The 15,294-nt window shown below is 41.9% G+C and overlaps 2 protein-coding genes across 2 annotated transcripts in view; one reads left to right on the top strand and one right to left on the bottom strand.

Annotated features, from left to right (window-relative positions):
* Positions 1–2,550, top strand: part of LOC145455596 (5-hydroxytryptamine receptor 2B-like) — a 176,945-nt gene extending 174,395 nt beyond the window's left edge. The window contains exons 10-11 of the mRNA XM_080333573.1: positions 337–914; positions 2,109–2,550. Coding sequence (XP_080189699.1) covers positions 337–914; positions 2,109–2,140 — 610 coding nt within the window. The 3' untranslated portion in view covers positions 2,141–2,550. The remainder of the gene's footprint in view (positions 1–336; positions 915–2,108) is intronic.
* The window catches only part of LOC145455594 (26S proteasome non-ATPase regulatory subunit 1-like), a 31,345-nt gene extending 16,051 nt beyond the window's left edge, over positions 1–15,294 (bottom strand). Inside the window, exons 1-14 of the mRNA XM_080333572.1 lie at positions 15,130–15,294; positions 13,631–13,748; positions 12,961–13,130; positions 12,547–12,761; positions 11,563–11,799; positions 10,652–10,858; positions 9,558–9,704; positions 8,980–9,062; positions 8,822–8,912; positions 7,898–8,062; positions 7,773–7,833; positions 7,619–7,708; positions 5,235–5,488; positions 3,800–3,864 (exon numbers count right to left, since the gene is read on the bottom strand). Of these exons, the coding sequence (XP_080189698.1) occupies positions 3,800–3,864; positions 5,235–5,488; positions 7,619–7,708; positions 7,773–7,833; positions 7,898–8,062; positions 8,822–8,912; positions 8,980–9,062; positions 9,558–9,704; positions 10,652–10,858; positions 11,563–11,799; positions 12,547–12,761; positions 12,961–13,130; positions 13,631–13,748; positions 15,130–15,148 (1,922 nt within the window). The 5' untranslated portion in view covers positions 15,149–15,294. The remainder of the gene's footprint in view (positions 1–3,799; positions 3,865–5,234; positions 5,489–7,618; positions 7,709–7,772; positions 7,834–7,897; positions 8,063–8,821; positions 8,913–8,979; positions 9,063–9,557; positions 9,705–10,651; positions 10,859–11,562; positions 11,800–12,546; positions 12,762–12,960; positions 13,131–13,630; positions 13,749–15,129) is intronic.

Below are 15,294 nucleotides of genomic sequence, written 5' to 3'. Positions count from 1 at the left end.
ACTTCATTTCACCGAGGTTGTCTCAGCACCGAACAAGTTGCATAAGGATACGAATATTCACATCTCTGTCCAGCAGCGCGATCGAGCGTCACGATGATCACAAAGCGCTACGAAATACTCACGATCCAGAAATAGGAAATAATTTAGGCCGCAAAATGATACAAGTTTGAACTTTTAAGTCATTATTACCGTTATGACGCCATCGTAGGCGATGTTCGAATGCTTAACTGGAAGCTTAATATTAGGAAACAAATCTTTCTGACACCTGATTTCTCCCAGCCGTAATTACCGCGACACACAGCCACAGAATCGCCATAACTTTCAATCGCGTTTTAGGTTCGTGTGGGTCGGATACGTGTCGTCCGGCGTTAACCCCTGCGTCTACACCCTGTTTAGTCGACAGTTTCGCGAGACCTTCAAAAAGCTGATATGCTTCCGCTGCAGCGAAATAACACACGGCCAGCGGCCGCAGTATCGCACGCACAACTTCGACTGCGGCGCGGCGAATTCCAGCACGTCCTCGTTTCGAAGGGAATACAGTTATCGAAAGTATGAGACTTCTAAAAACGTGGGGGCGCCGGAAAACGGACACGCGCGTGGCGCTTCTATTAGCGAGTTCGCCGAATTCGAATCGGCCGACTTGAAACAGAACGGGTACACAAAAAGCGCGGACGAGCTGACCGAGCTGGAAGACTTGCGCAAGCGGTTGAACAACGACAAGCAGAAAACGAATAACTATCTGCAATGGCGGTCGACTTGGAACAGCGCGCGTTACGGGGACGCGATCAGCGCGCTAAACGCGCGCAACGCGGCGAAAGTTAAGTTCCACGAGACGCTGCTGCAGCCAGGGGGTCGACGCAGAATGCCGCTGCTGCAGGACTCTGACGAAAATTCGTCCAACGAGAAGCTACAAGGTGAGAGAGTAAGAGTATTCGTATAGGCTGCGGTGATAATACAGGCTAATCCATCACGTGGTCAAAGTAGTCGTCGCCGTCAAACAGAAGTTGAAGTATAGTCTAATCTCGAACACTTGCATCAATAGTGTTGGTAGGCAAAGTCAACTTGGGCACTCTGAAAAGGTAGGAGCACTTCGTCGCTGAGCAACTGCGGGTGATACTGATATCTCGCAAACTCACAACACAATTTGCAAATAGTGTAGCGCACGCACCGTGTGTCAGAGACCCTGTCATCGCGCAAGGCATTGAAATTCGCAATATGACACCCCTTCGCGACCGCATGGGAGATCAATGCTTCCGGACATGTCCGCGAGTTTTTGAGATGACCAACACCGACTTGTACACCCTGTACCGCTATCTTCGCGTAAACGCGAATACGGCAACGAAAGCTAAGGTCAATAACAGTAACGCGTCAAAGGTCGAGCGCGGCAGATGAAAGCTTAACCACTAAATAATGACACCCGCAACGGCAGTTGCCGCGCGACTATTCGCGGTACGTCACTCATCCAGACCTCTGTGACGTCAGTGCTGCGGAGAATGGCCTCGATATCGCCCGGCACAAATTGGATCACGAGCCACACGTCGAAATCGTCGTGTCAGTACGGTGGCGATGACTCACCAAATGAACACGAATTCCGAAAATTAGATTTGAATATTTCAGCTGGATTTTTGAGCGAAGTTAGCCGAATTAAATTCGGATATGGAGTTCATAACGACGGTGCAGCGTGTATTTTTCAATTGATTTCTGTGGGCAGATATAGACATGTTGGACATGTTACGAATTGATTCAATATTTCGATTTGAATAGAAACTCCGCTCATTCCCGTTTTGCGACAGATTTATAAATTCACAGCAGCCATGAAACTTTCACGTCAGATATTAAGTCCCGACTTGAAAATGTTGACTGTATTTCGGGTCGGAATTTAATATGCGAATTTCCCAAAGTCATAAATGGATTCGCGAATCTGGCATACGGTCTTGGCTGTATTTTCATTTCTAGTAACAAATGAGTCCCTACATACCTACTCTACACAAAGAGTCAATTGCAATGCGAGCATATAAACTCCACCTAGCTGTCCTAACACGGCTATCAGTACATCGGGTTCACAAGATATAGCCGAGAAATCTTCAAGATTCAACTCCTTCTTCCAGAACTGCAACCGAGATCGACCGAGACATTATGACCTCGCTGGACGCACCCATAACAAGACGCTCGTATACCGAGAAATTCGCCGGCGTCACAGCAAAACACGCGCCAAGTCCAACAGCAGGCAGACCGCGGAAAGGCGACCCCGTAACAATAACGAATGCGGCACTGGCAAAGCCGAGCTTCTCGCGTGCCTCGGTCGCGCCTACTGAAGGAATGCCACGAAATCTCCGCTGTCGCAGCATACGAAACTCCATAAGCCCAGGGTAACACGTGCAATACCGACATTGATTGAGTTCCCGAGAAGTACGACACACTTGTTCACTACCTTTTATTACATTTTACTGTCGATTTTCCATCTGTTATCGCGTCGGCGCTTCACGCCGATTCGAAAACCATCGTGTTTGCTCGTTAACGGTCGCGAAATAAATATATATTTAAATACGATCTCCTTGGCTCCTCGGGGAGTAGAAAAAAAGGTAGGACCGCTACAAGGTATGCGTATCGCAAGGTTCAAAGTACAGAGAGTTATAACCGTGATATACGAGTTGTCCGCGTAATAGCGACAGAGCGAATCAACACATATCATCTTTCGTCAATAACACGAGAACGGGACGCGGCGAAATCGCTGGTTGCTCAGGCTGCCTTTCTGTCCCTTTCAAAGTATCGTTATGCTGGGATACTCTCTCAACAGAAAATCCACACGGATATGGTCGCTAACAACTGTCTGGCGTGCAAGGTCGAGAAGAGCAGCCACGTCTTGTCTGTCTTAGCTAACACCCTCTTTTCAAGTGTTACGTAATCGGCACTTTCGCTATCTGGTCTACGATACATCATGTTTGTCAGCGATTACAGATTCAGGATGATGCACAAAGTAGAAAATAGGCTGAAGTTGTCTTGTGGTGAAAGCAGTCTCAACACTGTGAAGATACCGTGTGGGTTTGTTCCATTGCGACTACAAACCTACAGTTTTAAGACAGTGGACTTTTCAGATATACGTTGCTCAACCGCTCACATCGAGTGTGCGCTCAAGTTGTAGCTATAATTAGCACAGAATAGAATGCAGTGACAAGCATGAAGGTCTACGTGACCAGCCTCCTAACACACACTGTCATATGCATGCAGATACCAGATAAGTTTCTACTGATACACAAGTCGAATATCGCATGTAGCTCTGCAATAGGTTATACAACGTGTCTATAGTGTGAGAAATCCTACCATGATAGCTGATGTCAATTCTTGCTCGTTCTCAAATCAATTATTAGAACACTCAAACATCAGATATCCTGTCAACAAAAGGACCGCCTCCATATTTTCTGAGCATTTTATTAGTGTTGTCTTTGGATACGTATTACAGCCAATATGTATTTCGCCTCCTTGTAAACGTGGTGAATCGTTTTTTTTTCTGCCATTTTTACATCACACTGTCTATTTCGTATTTAAATTTAGAATTCTAATGTCCACGTTTACTGGCGGTCGCTTCCGATGAGAGTCAGTTGAAAAACCTGAATAACTGTGCCAACAGGAATGTGTCGTTCGTTACAACTGTCATGGGTGTGCGTTTACTGTTTCCCCTCCGGTTTACTAAATGTGTCATTGTCTTGTTATGTGCTTCTTTACGTGCCTAGAGACGACACCTCAACCACCTTCTCAAAACATTTTCTGTGACAATGGTACCAAAATTAAAAAACCCAACCTGAACATCAGAAATCCCAGAGACTCGACAGCGGCGCGGCGCACGTCGTTATCCACATCAGACACCTGCAAGCAGAAACATTAAATCTGTCGACATTTTCAATCTGGCACAGCACTACGGTAGATGTAATTATTCTGCAAAGAGCATATTCAAGCCACGGGCACAATATCAACAAATGTTAGCTGCAATTTCCAATCTGTCCATGAACCCGCAGGCAGAGGTGGTCAGCGACAAAGTACTTCCACTTTATCAGAGTTCCCAAGTAGGTTTTGCGTCATTGGTCATGATTTTAGACTACTTCCACGTCTACATAGCAGATTCGTTTTTTGGCAAAACTAGGCATAGAACAGTGGTCATATTTTGCGGCCCGCAACCTGATTTCAGATTTTCGAAGAATGCCAAGTAAAGCATTTGAAATGCTGAAATTGATTCCAGTTTCAAAATATTGTTGTCGCTGCTTCAAAATAAGCTATTCTCCTGTGCAGAACATCACTATTACTCACTAGGTGAAACGGCCTCGGCGATGGCCACAGCATTCCATCGAGGGAGAATCACCCGATAGGAATGGGGAATGGGCAAATTGCCATGACGTGCAATGGCCAAGATACTGCTAAGACCGAGACGCTTACAAAAGGGCTCAGTGATCTCCACAAGATCAAGTTTTACGGGGAGATAGTGTTTCAGCTGGTACAGGGTCTCGTTACCCTCGATATCGATTCCTTAGTTGGTGAAAAGCGTTGTCAGGTATCAGGTTGCAGCTCATATTTCAAAATCATAAAATTGATGATTTTAGTTGCATTCTTGAATTTGCATTTCTTTAATAAAATCTTACTTCTTTTGTTGGAAATATGCCCGTCGCAAATGTTGAAGAGCACGGCGTTGTACTGATGTAAATGTTTTTAAAACGTGGTTGCTAAAAGTGTAGCCATTTTTGTCTCGATATTGCATTCTTGCGGCCCGCGACCCTTTTTGAGTTGGCGACCCCTGGCCTAGAATATCTATTTTTTACTTACTCGGAAAACAAAACGTCTACTGGTAGTTGAGAATTTAAGACTCTACTTCTACGTGAGTACCAACAATGACTAGTTTTGACCACGTCTGATTAAGTTGAGACCAAACACCCAAATCTAACATTGGACGTCACAAATAAGATACCGGAAAGTAAATGAATCCCAGCTGTGAATCAGACCCAGCAAGTGCGCTGTCAAGTTTTTGTGATCATACAATGTAAAAAATGACTGTAGCAACTACCAACAAATACTGTGAGCCCATCAAGTATGGAGCCCAGGACTGTTGTGATAATGTATCAGGCGCTACATCCTACTGTGTATCTCTTCTTTGCACTACACGTAAGCACATACGGATAATTCCCTAAATCAACAGCGACCGTAATCCCACGGGCTATAGTCGACACGTAGCAGGACAAGCCACTTACCGCCACATGAAGTAAATTCTTGATTCCTTTATTGCTGCCCGACCCCGCATACGCCATAGCGACAGTGTACATTGCGCTTCTTCTTAAAATCGGGTCCTTATCCCGTTTTAGGGTTTCAATAAGCGTGTCGGCTTCCTCCATTCGGCCGTACATCACCAACGCGATGCCCACCGCCAGTCCACGTATGATTTTCTCGTGCTGGGTGTCTTTCGCGTAGGACATCATGTCTTTCAAGACCTCCTCCGACGCGGAACCTGTTACGATATTAGCGATTACCTTTACAATCATTACAAGTACTAGGCAAGTAGATCCATCACATTGGGCATGCATCTAAAGAGAATTGCACACGGTAAGCGCCTGAGCAACATTCAAGCCCATTAATCAATCAACTGCTGTATCTGTGACATATGAACAATCTTTACAATCTCTACATCAAACGAATCCATCCTTCGAAAAGATCAAAGGAGTACTATTAAGGTTTTACAAAACATTTCCGCTTCCGTTAGAACTTCCTGCAAAGATATTCAAATTTTATCAAGACATATGGGCTATATCAGAGACCGGCTTACTGGCGCCACTTCCGAGTCTGTTACATCATTTGCTGCACTGAAAAGATGCTTCATAAAGAGATTATTGCGTCAAGGTATTGCAGAACCTGACTTTGAATGAATCTGTGCGAAGGAAAAACGAAGTACTTGATATTGTTCACCACTGCATGACTAGTCACAACGTGAAAAGACCAATAACCCAACAATAATTTTGAAGACCAAAGGACAGGGGTGAGTAAAAGAGAAGGGCAATTATGCATCCAAGTTTTTCATTCATGCAAAATGCAAACAAGGAATAGTAAGGCTACTGTCTACCAGAGGTGGTCAAAGTTGTCGAGAAAGCTACTTAAGTATAAGTAGGAGTAGTGACAAAAAATCTACTCAAGTAGGAGTAGAAGTACTTCTCCCATAAGCAACCAAAAACTACTGAAAATAATAATATTGATAAGGAAATGCGATACTAATCCTCTGTTTGCTCGAACAGCCCGTTTTAGAAAATATCATGGTATGGCGCCCGCCCCCATATTACAAGGCCTGTAGTTTAGTCGAAGAACAATATGGAGAAGTTGAATCGGATACGGTCTAACCCTAAACACTTTGCGCAATTAGCTAACGTTAATAAAAATTATGATGGATCGTAAAAATGCCATGTTGCGTAGCTTTATTTCCGGAAATTAAAGGCATTATAATACACTTGCTCATACAGTTCAACATGTATGTTCTCCAGACCAAAGAACTGAAACTTAATTAGAACTCAAAGTACGATACTGGAAATTGAATGGGAAATATAAATACTACTTCTAAAAGCGAAAAATATATTTCACGTCTTCAGTCCATAAAGTTTCAGAGGCGGTATGATAAAACAGGTCTGAATCTAAAAAAGTCAGAGTCCACTATTCCAGATTAGGACACGCCATGGACTGCTAGATTATGATAGGTAAATGCTAGATTGCGAAACATTACTTTCAGACGTTAAGATGGGCCATATCACCTGTGATGAAATATTTCTTATAGGCGACAATGCGGTGTGAACGGAGCCACGCAAACCGCTACCTAAATTATATTCACAGATACTTTCGTGAAATCCTATTGGTCACTCCATACGCACCGTCCGTGAAGCGCAACGAAAATCCTGGGCTTTACTAAACTTTTATGAAAATTAAGTGTTGATACTCAGTGAAAACAGCCTTGAAATTCCTGAGGCTATCTTCCTGATTGGAGGATTAAACTACTTCTACTTGGTAAACTGAAAATAGCAAAAAGTAATAAGTAGATCACAAAATATTGCAAAGTAGAAGTATTAGATCTACTCGAGTAAGTACCAAGTAGCGGAAAACTACTTGGGTACTTCAACTAAGTAGAAGTACTTCGTTACTGACCACCTCTGCTGTCTACAGACATAACAACGAAGCCTACAAAATTTGACAGATTGGCTCATGACTGATACATTATAATGGATTTACATTTCTCAAGATGTTGGCTGACAGCAACACGGCACCCAAGCATTAACTATTTTTGGAGATGCAATCTCGAGTATTCATTTGGGTGTGATGCTCGTTGCTAGTTATTGTCGTAAAATTATTATCAATGTACTGCATTGTAATTGCAGTCGCAACACAAAATTCCGATAACAAATTAATCATAACTTTCATAAAATTGAAAGCTCCTTCAATATTAAAGATTGCATTGTACATAGCTTTGCAATACTACAGTTTGATGACAGCTTATTTACAAATAATTTAGTGGGTTCTGAGAACGACTTTCAATAAATATATGCATGGAACTCGTTGGGTTCGGTGCCCCCCTGCTCAATGCCACAGCACCACATCTACTCACCAAGCATAACAAGTCCCATCGCCAGACCGGCGGCTTCACCGGTGATGGCATCATCCTGATGCAATTGTTCTTTTAGCAATTCATAGACATCTGTTAAAGCATGGTTACACAAATATCAATCTGTTCGCGACCAAAAACCAGCAAAACCACACACCGAGCTTTGCAGTTCCCATAGCAGCTAACCCCAATCCCAAACAACCACCGTGTCTTGTGACCTGCAAAAAAATCGGGATTATTTTGACGGGACCCATCGAGACGGAAACAACTAGCTCCGCTTACCTCACTAGTGGCGGATTTCAATTGTTCTAAAAGGTATTCTGTGATTTTCCCTTTTCCGTGATTGGCGTGGATCAAACCGAGCGCATAGAGCCCGCCGCCTTCTTGGTACGCGCTGTTGGAGTTGGAGTCTTTCGGCAAGTAGGTGGACATTAGGTTCAAGGAATCCTGTAAAAATAATACTATTTAACACTTCTGCCCAGAGCTGTAACGAGGAAAAAAGAAAGAAACAGGACACAGATATGGGACTGCTGCGCTGCGAACTGTAAATTGCGAGATTAACATACCTAAACACCAAGGATATGCGACTTGGCAAGCCCAATAGAAGAAATAATTTTGACAATTTCAAGTCCCTTTTATAAATCTGCTCTTTGGGCTGCACTGCAGCCTAATTATTTGAATCGTTTGGACCGTTTCTTCAGCCAGTGAGAACTACATTTTAGGTGACATAGCACATTAGTTAGTGAAATTACAGAAGTCCAAATAGAATCCGGCATTTCAAAAGATATCCACTCACAAGTAGCACTGCGAACCAGGGCGGAAAAGTGCAGCCTCACAAGAGTCGGAGAGCAGAGAGCATAAAGAGCCACAAAAAAACACCCATCTACAATGCTCATGTGTCGCTTTTTACCACGGTAAGCTCGGCAGAAAGGAATGTATTACAACGATTGCTCCCAGTCTCCCACAAGTAAGAATCATTACAATCTTGTAAATGATTGGAACTTTTTACTAGAAGGGGTGTTGTGAAAGCGTCCTGTCGTGAGGCCAGTTGTGAAATGCAATATATGGTCTGGCAGGCAGCATGCAAGGCCTAGGGTACTTCCGATGTACTTATGACCATGCCGTATTTGGGTGACAAACAATTGTACCACGACAGGGACGAAGAAGAACTCGCAGAGCATCAATATGCGACATACATTTACTTACCTTTTCGTGGCCTTTATGAATCACTCCCAAGCTTGCCGTGACTGTAAATTTGGCCCAGTTGGTGGCTCGCGACAACCACTCCAAGTTGTCTCTGCAATAGAATCCATTATCTCAACGACGTCCTGACACTGTACATCGTATTGTGAAATGAAATATACCTTAAAAACTTGTCGCTGGTTGTTCCGCAATGCATGAAACTGTTGGCGATCACGGTAGCGTTGTGACATACCGAATTTCGTACCTTTGACAAGAGAATATTAATTAATTACATCATAACAATCACTTCAGCTGTAAAATACGCATTTTTTTCATCTACAGGGAGGGATCTGTGCAGGATGAGGATGAGAAATAAATAGTACACTTTCATTTTTCATTCAAGTCACGAAGTAGCAGGTTCATCTCTTAGCGCTATGGAATAGCAGATTTCTGAATTGGATATCGCCTTAGCTTGCAGAGACATATATTTGAGATATGACAGACTTGGAAATGCGTCACACGAGAGCAATACCAGATCCAAATCAGGGTACTAAAATATAACCGCCCGCCACGCGTCAAGATGTTATGCTTAAAATGTCTTGACAAGAGCTTTACGACACCATCCCAAAAAAAGGCCCAATCAGTAAGGTGCCGTAGCATCAGTTGGTCGACTCGGTGTGCACCCAGCTTTTTCCTACGCAGTTCGTCCAGTAATTATACGATAGCATCCAGAATGACAACGTGTGAGCCAGTCACTTACCTGGTCCTTTGTTAATTTCAAGATGTGTAAATCCGAGTGATTATTTCGAATCAGAAACTGCAAGTTCAATTCGATGCTCTTTTCTCCATCTAGAATCGAGCTTATGGTATCGATCTTGCTCTGAAGAGCCTGTTCTTCTTCCGAGAGCTAAACCAATAAAATCACATTAAGGGCTTTTACCTCAAATGAAACAGTGTAAAATGGCGCGAAAATCCGACATGGGATTCAGGCTATGCATACGGTACGTTAAAATACCAGTTATATAAAATTACACGAAGTACCTAAATGGCTGATAAGTCGTGAGCAGCTTGATAAATGCTGTCTTAACTACATTAGTTGTCCACCAGTGGTTCCCAACGTGGGTGATATCAGCCACTAGAGGACGATTTGGGGGAGAAAACATTAGAACGTCCAGAGATAATTTAATTAACACGGCCAAATAATTCACATGAAGACGGCTTATTCTGCATATGACGACAAAGTTGACTGAAAAATAAGGTCAACTTAACGGAAACTAGAAACGTAAACCAGTTTTCCAAGCGGCTACTCCTAAAAATGACATTTATTTTTTAGTCAATTCACCAGTCATCAGAGTTCAGTGAATAAATTTCCAGTTTATATGCCTCGTTTTTTGGATACGTAAACGTGGGGGGGGGGGGGATTTGTGTCGAGCTCGATAAGGGGGTGATGAGTCGAAAAAGGATGGGAGCCAGATTTATCAATAAAAATATGTTTGCGTGTCTTTCACAAGAGTCGACGAGTCCACTAAAAATACTTTTGTGCGATCAGTGTAGTGGGAAAGGTACTGGGAGAAACACGTGCGCGGAAAAGAATCTTTGCAACCTAAAGAATTCAGCTGCGATACAACAATGTTGTTTCGAGATTTACCAATGACAATGTTTCTCAGTAAATCAGCAACCAGATGCTCCATTTTCGGAAGATATCGTCAGCAATCGCGGCAACCCTAGGAGGATCATTCCTAATTCCCGTCATTATGTAGCGTAGTGTTTGGATGGACGGATGCATATTTATTTGCAGGGCCGACAAAAACGTTTCCAATCCTATACAAGCAGAAACAAGATGGGAAAAGCAACCTTGATCGGTGCACTGCTGGAACTCGGCTTCTCGTCTGTGTCAGCTTTCGGCTCTTCCTCTTCTTTCGGCTCCTCCGGCTTACTTTCAGTCGAGCTCAAGCCAGACGGCAGACTCGATTTCAGGCTCTGGATGACATCGCCGAGAAAATGCTGCGACGCGCTATCGTACAGATCGAAAGCGATTTGATATGCCATCGTCACTTCATCCTGCAAAAAGATTTGAAACGATGCGAATTTTGGAATTGACAAAATGAATACCTCCGCTGCATTGATATTCGAATTTGAAAAAAACCATCAATGAAATCAATGCAGAGATACGACACACACGTCGCAAATTTCCAATTGCAACTCGACAGGGAATCAAGGAGTAGCTTTTGATGACAGTATTACAGATGCAGAATTGGTCTCAATTTACCTATGGACTCCAATTCATTAATTCAAAAATGTAGCTTTTATGCATTTACTTTCAAAACAATTTCATCCTGATTACTAATCAGCACTGCCAAATCCATCCCAGTATCTGTTCAGTATTCATCTACATATTTCAATGACAGAATGGGGCTAATTGTAGACTTGTCACTAAGTCATTGGATACTTAGATACTGGATTGAATGGTAACATAGAAGCAGAAAAATTAATCAACTATTTTATTTTTATACATTACATTACTTGTTTGCAACAATACTCATTATTATGTTTCCAGCTGCAAAAGCTAGGTCACATAATTTCGGGTACTGGCAATGACTTATCTACATGATGACAATCTCAGAAGTGCCAACATGCGGTAAGCAAAGCGCAGAAAATTAACATAAGATAATTTGCACACTACCGTTCACTTGCAGTAGTTCTTCGAAAACTTATCGAACAAAAGTTACCAAATTAAACACATTAGTAACAAAGAAATACGGTACCTTCGATTCCGACAGCAGCTTTCTTAAGATCTCCGACACGGCCGACGGATCATTCAAGTAAATGAGGACTTGACAGACGCTGATATAATCGGGCTTTTCTCCTTTCGACTGATGGCTTGTATCCAGCCTGGAGTACAAGCGTACGAGGAGCCGTAGTATTTTTTCGCGCTGGCCCTTGTGTTCGATGACTTCGGTACACAGCTTGAGGCAGTACGACAGCATGTCATTCAAGTTGGGCTGCGTAAGGAAATACTTTCCGTCATGGAATTGCATGAACCTTCAACCTTGCCATCACCGTGAAAAGATTAGCAATCAGCTTCTCAAGTGAGGCAACACATTGCATGCGAATATAATATATTATGTTGAGTACGATTCGACTATATTTTGGATATGGACATAAGCCACTTTACACCTATAAAATTAGGTGAATGAAAGTAACAGACTGATGAACTCTAGCATACCTGAAAATTTCAAGAAAAATGTTAGGTCTGAAAATACGTTGACATAAGTTACTTTAATTCCACAGCGATAGCTTATCTGAGAATTGACAGAGAAAGTGAAAATATGTGTAAAAATTGAACAATCATAACAACTGGCAGCAGTTTTTTTGAACCATAACATTGTCTCTTCTGAAGCAATTTCAAGGACATCAGTCCTCAGATACTCGTGCACGCCTAATATAGCCGATGACAGTAAATGTGTCGAGTTTTTCGATGCTAACCAAATAGCAGCATTATAAATATTCATTGAGCACTGACAACATTATTCAAAGCAACTATTCCTCCAATTTGTGGTAGGGATGTAAAAGCACGGATTGCTGGGAAGTTGGAGATTGTTTATCATCATTGAATCACATCACATATCTGGTAATTGACAAAGTGACTTAGATCCATCAAAAGTCAAAGTTCATGGAAATATATCATAAATAAAACGTGGACAGTCCACTCATACGGTATTGGCAGAAAATAAATATAAGATATTCACAGATCGTTTCACAGCATCTTCGAAGACATCCATCCGTCTGCATTCGATGGCGATTCCAACAGCTTGCTTGCATTGACCATCATTCAGGCACTTTTCAAACATGCGGTTTACAATAGCTTCCAAGCGCTGGTCCACGTCCGGACACATCTCATCTCCAGACGCCAAGCTGTCTTCCACTTGTTGCTGCAGCTTTGTGTAGTGGTCAATACACTTCGCTGCAAGCATATTCAAAAGTAAGAATTTAAATAATTCAAATATATTCTGTTCAATGCAATGTCTGACTGTATTAAAGTAAAAATTCACAACCCCATCATAAAAATGAATATTTTGTCTAACAACCAAGACTGAATCGCTAAAACAGAAGAAATACGGAAAGCCAACTACAGAATATTGATAGGCAAACTTGCAACTTACATATTGTAGTACTGACGTACTCCGAACTTTCATTGAGATCAAAATGGTCACCAGCTCTTAGAGCATAAAGAAGCGAGTCTTCAAACGATCCTAGATAGTAATAGAGCTTGGACGCCAGCAAAGCCGAGAGTTCTCGGTGAGCGAACGCTTCATCTTCATACAGAACTTCACTAAAAATTGAAATTATACAGTTATGATCTATAGTAGTGGTATAGCAAACTGGGGCCGCGCAGCCGTGAGGGCGTGAACGCATCTGAAAGGGGCCACATCTCCACATCAGTCATGGTAAAATGAGACGCCTTAGATAAAGAAAGAATATGCGATAGATTGAAAGTAGAACCACCTATCACCACCAATAGAAAATGCATGGATAATGAATATTATTTCTTGTCGTTTCACGTTTGTTTCAGGATGCAAGATTTTCTTGGAGTTGAATCTGTAACTGATAAATCAGCTTACTGTACAAGTCAATACTATAGTTCAAAGCTTAAATGGTTGGGAGTCCTAACTTTCAGAACTCGAATCCTAGAAAGTTACAAAATTTCTCTTCGAAAAAACGTTTACCAAATTGCATATGTATTGTAGGCTACATGTTATTCATGACCATCACTTGTACGGTATATAAGAAAATATTGCCTATGTAATGCAAATGAAGCTTCAATATACTCACATTTTTTCTACATAATCTGAAATTTCAGGCCAAAACTGTGGCACAATTTTGTTGAGTCTTTGCAGCGCATATACCTTCAAACCATCATCCGGTTCATCAAGCAGCGAAATGACGCCACCTGGCAAAATCAAAAGTGACACGATCTACAATGTGATAATGCAAACCCCCTATAGAATCTCTGTTAATTTGTTGAAATAAATCCTGCGTGATGAGAGCTTTTCTGCATAGAATAATTACGTAATTAAACAGAAATTCCTATGTGACGTTGCCACCAATTCCACTCTGGATGCAAACAAAAAATTACAATTTAAGAAGTCTCCATGTAATTGCATTTTTCGTTTCAAGGATCGAAGGATCGGAAGAATTTGTCAACAAACTGACATTTTATACGATGATGTATCTATTATAACATCTCGATCTGACGAAGAAGGATTTTTTTATCGACCGCTGATCATGATATAAAAGAGAAAAATTGCGAAAATCGATGCAGTTCCCAGTTCGCTACAAAAAATCTGATAAATTAGGCGTGGTAAGGATGCCTCGGACAGAAGCCCTGAACAGATCGCAAAATGTAATAAATGTGACATATGTAGGTCGGGGGGATTGTCACCCAGAGTGGAATTGATGGCAAACGTCACGCGCAACTTAAATCATTCTATGGAAGAAACCCTTCTGTCACGCGCAACTTATTGCCGAAAACAACCACTAATTCCAGTCTGGATTATCACAATTTTTATTTTTATGAAAATAGCAGCTATTACCTCGATAGAACAGCAGACAAGTAATCATCATCATTGGTTTATTAGCAATTTTATTAGTTCAATACACTACAAAAAATGCGATACAATGAAAAGACAGGAAGATGTCAAAACGACTAGGAGTAGTCTATGGAATCTGACACCCCCCTTGAGTGGTGGACATACAGTACCGTATAGCTGTAGTAGCATACTGCCAGAGTGGAATCGATGGCAACGGCACGCGCTACGTCACGCGAGCATTTATATCTGATCACACCGATTAATGAATTATGCTGACGTCACAAAGCGATACCAGAGTCCAGATCCAGAACAAGGCGCTTGCGCTTTACAATGAACTCAAGCAAGCGTGGCATTTGCGTAACAGCGAATACACGGCATAGCCCTAGTCCGGCGTATACCAGACCTGTTCATTTTAGCACATTATTTCGTTCAGTAAGTAATTCAGTATTGAATCAGAATGAAAAATATTTCCGTCACACGAGAAATCCATCTGTCACGCACAACATGTTGTCGAAAACAAACATCGATTCCTTCCGGTCTGGGCATACTGTAACTGGTATTAGGGAATTTTCCATGAAATCAAACTCAAATAATATCGTTACATATACATGATACGGTGATTAATCTCTTATTGTAGCTGTACGGCTGTCCCATACCCGGCATACCCCATACCGTAACTATATTTCACACCCTTTTAAAGTTTTACAGATATCGCGTATAAACAATTATAAATTTATTTACCTGCTGATGTAATTCGCATTATCGTTGATATCAATCCCGCAGCTAGCAGTAGAACAGATCGAAACGAAAATCTGATGTAGTGCTTGCACGATATAATACTACTATAGAATACAATAACGCAGGCACCAGATGTAGAAAACTGTCAAATTCGTGAATCGCGTACTA

The sequence above is a fragment of the Botryllus schlosseri genome, chromosome 14, assembly GCF_051294905.1.
Source record: "Botryllus schlosseri isolate E-star chromosome 14, Bs_hap1, whole genome shotgun sequence".
Taxonomy (NCBI): Eukaryota; Metazoa; Chordata; class Ascidiacea; order Stolidobranchia; family Styelidae; genus Botryllus; species Botryllus schlosseri.
The sequence above is the reverse complement of the archived record's forward strand: the minus strand, read 5'-3'. Positions and strand labels throughout refer to the sequence as shown.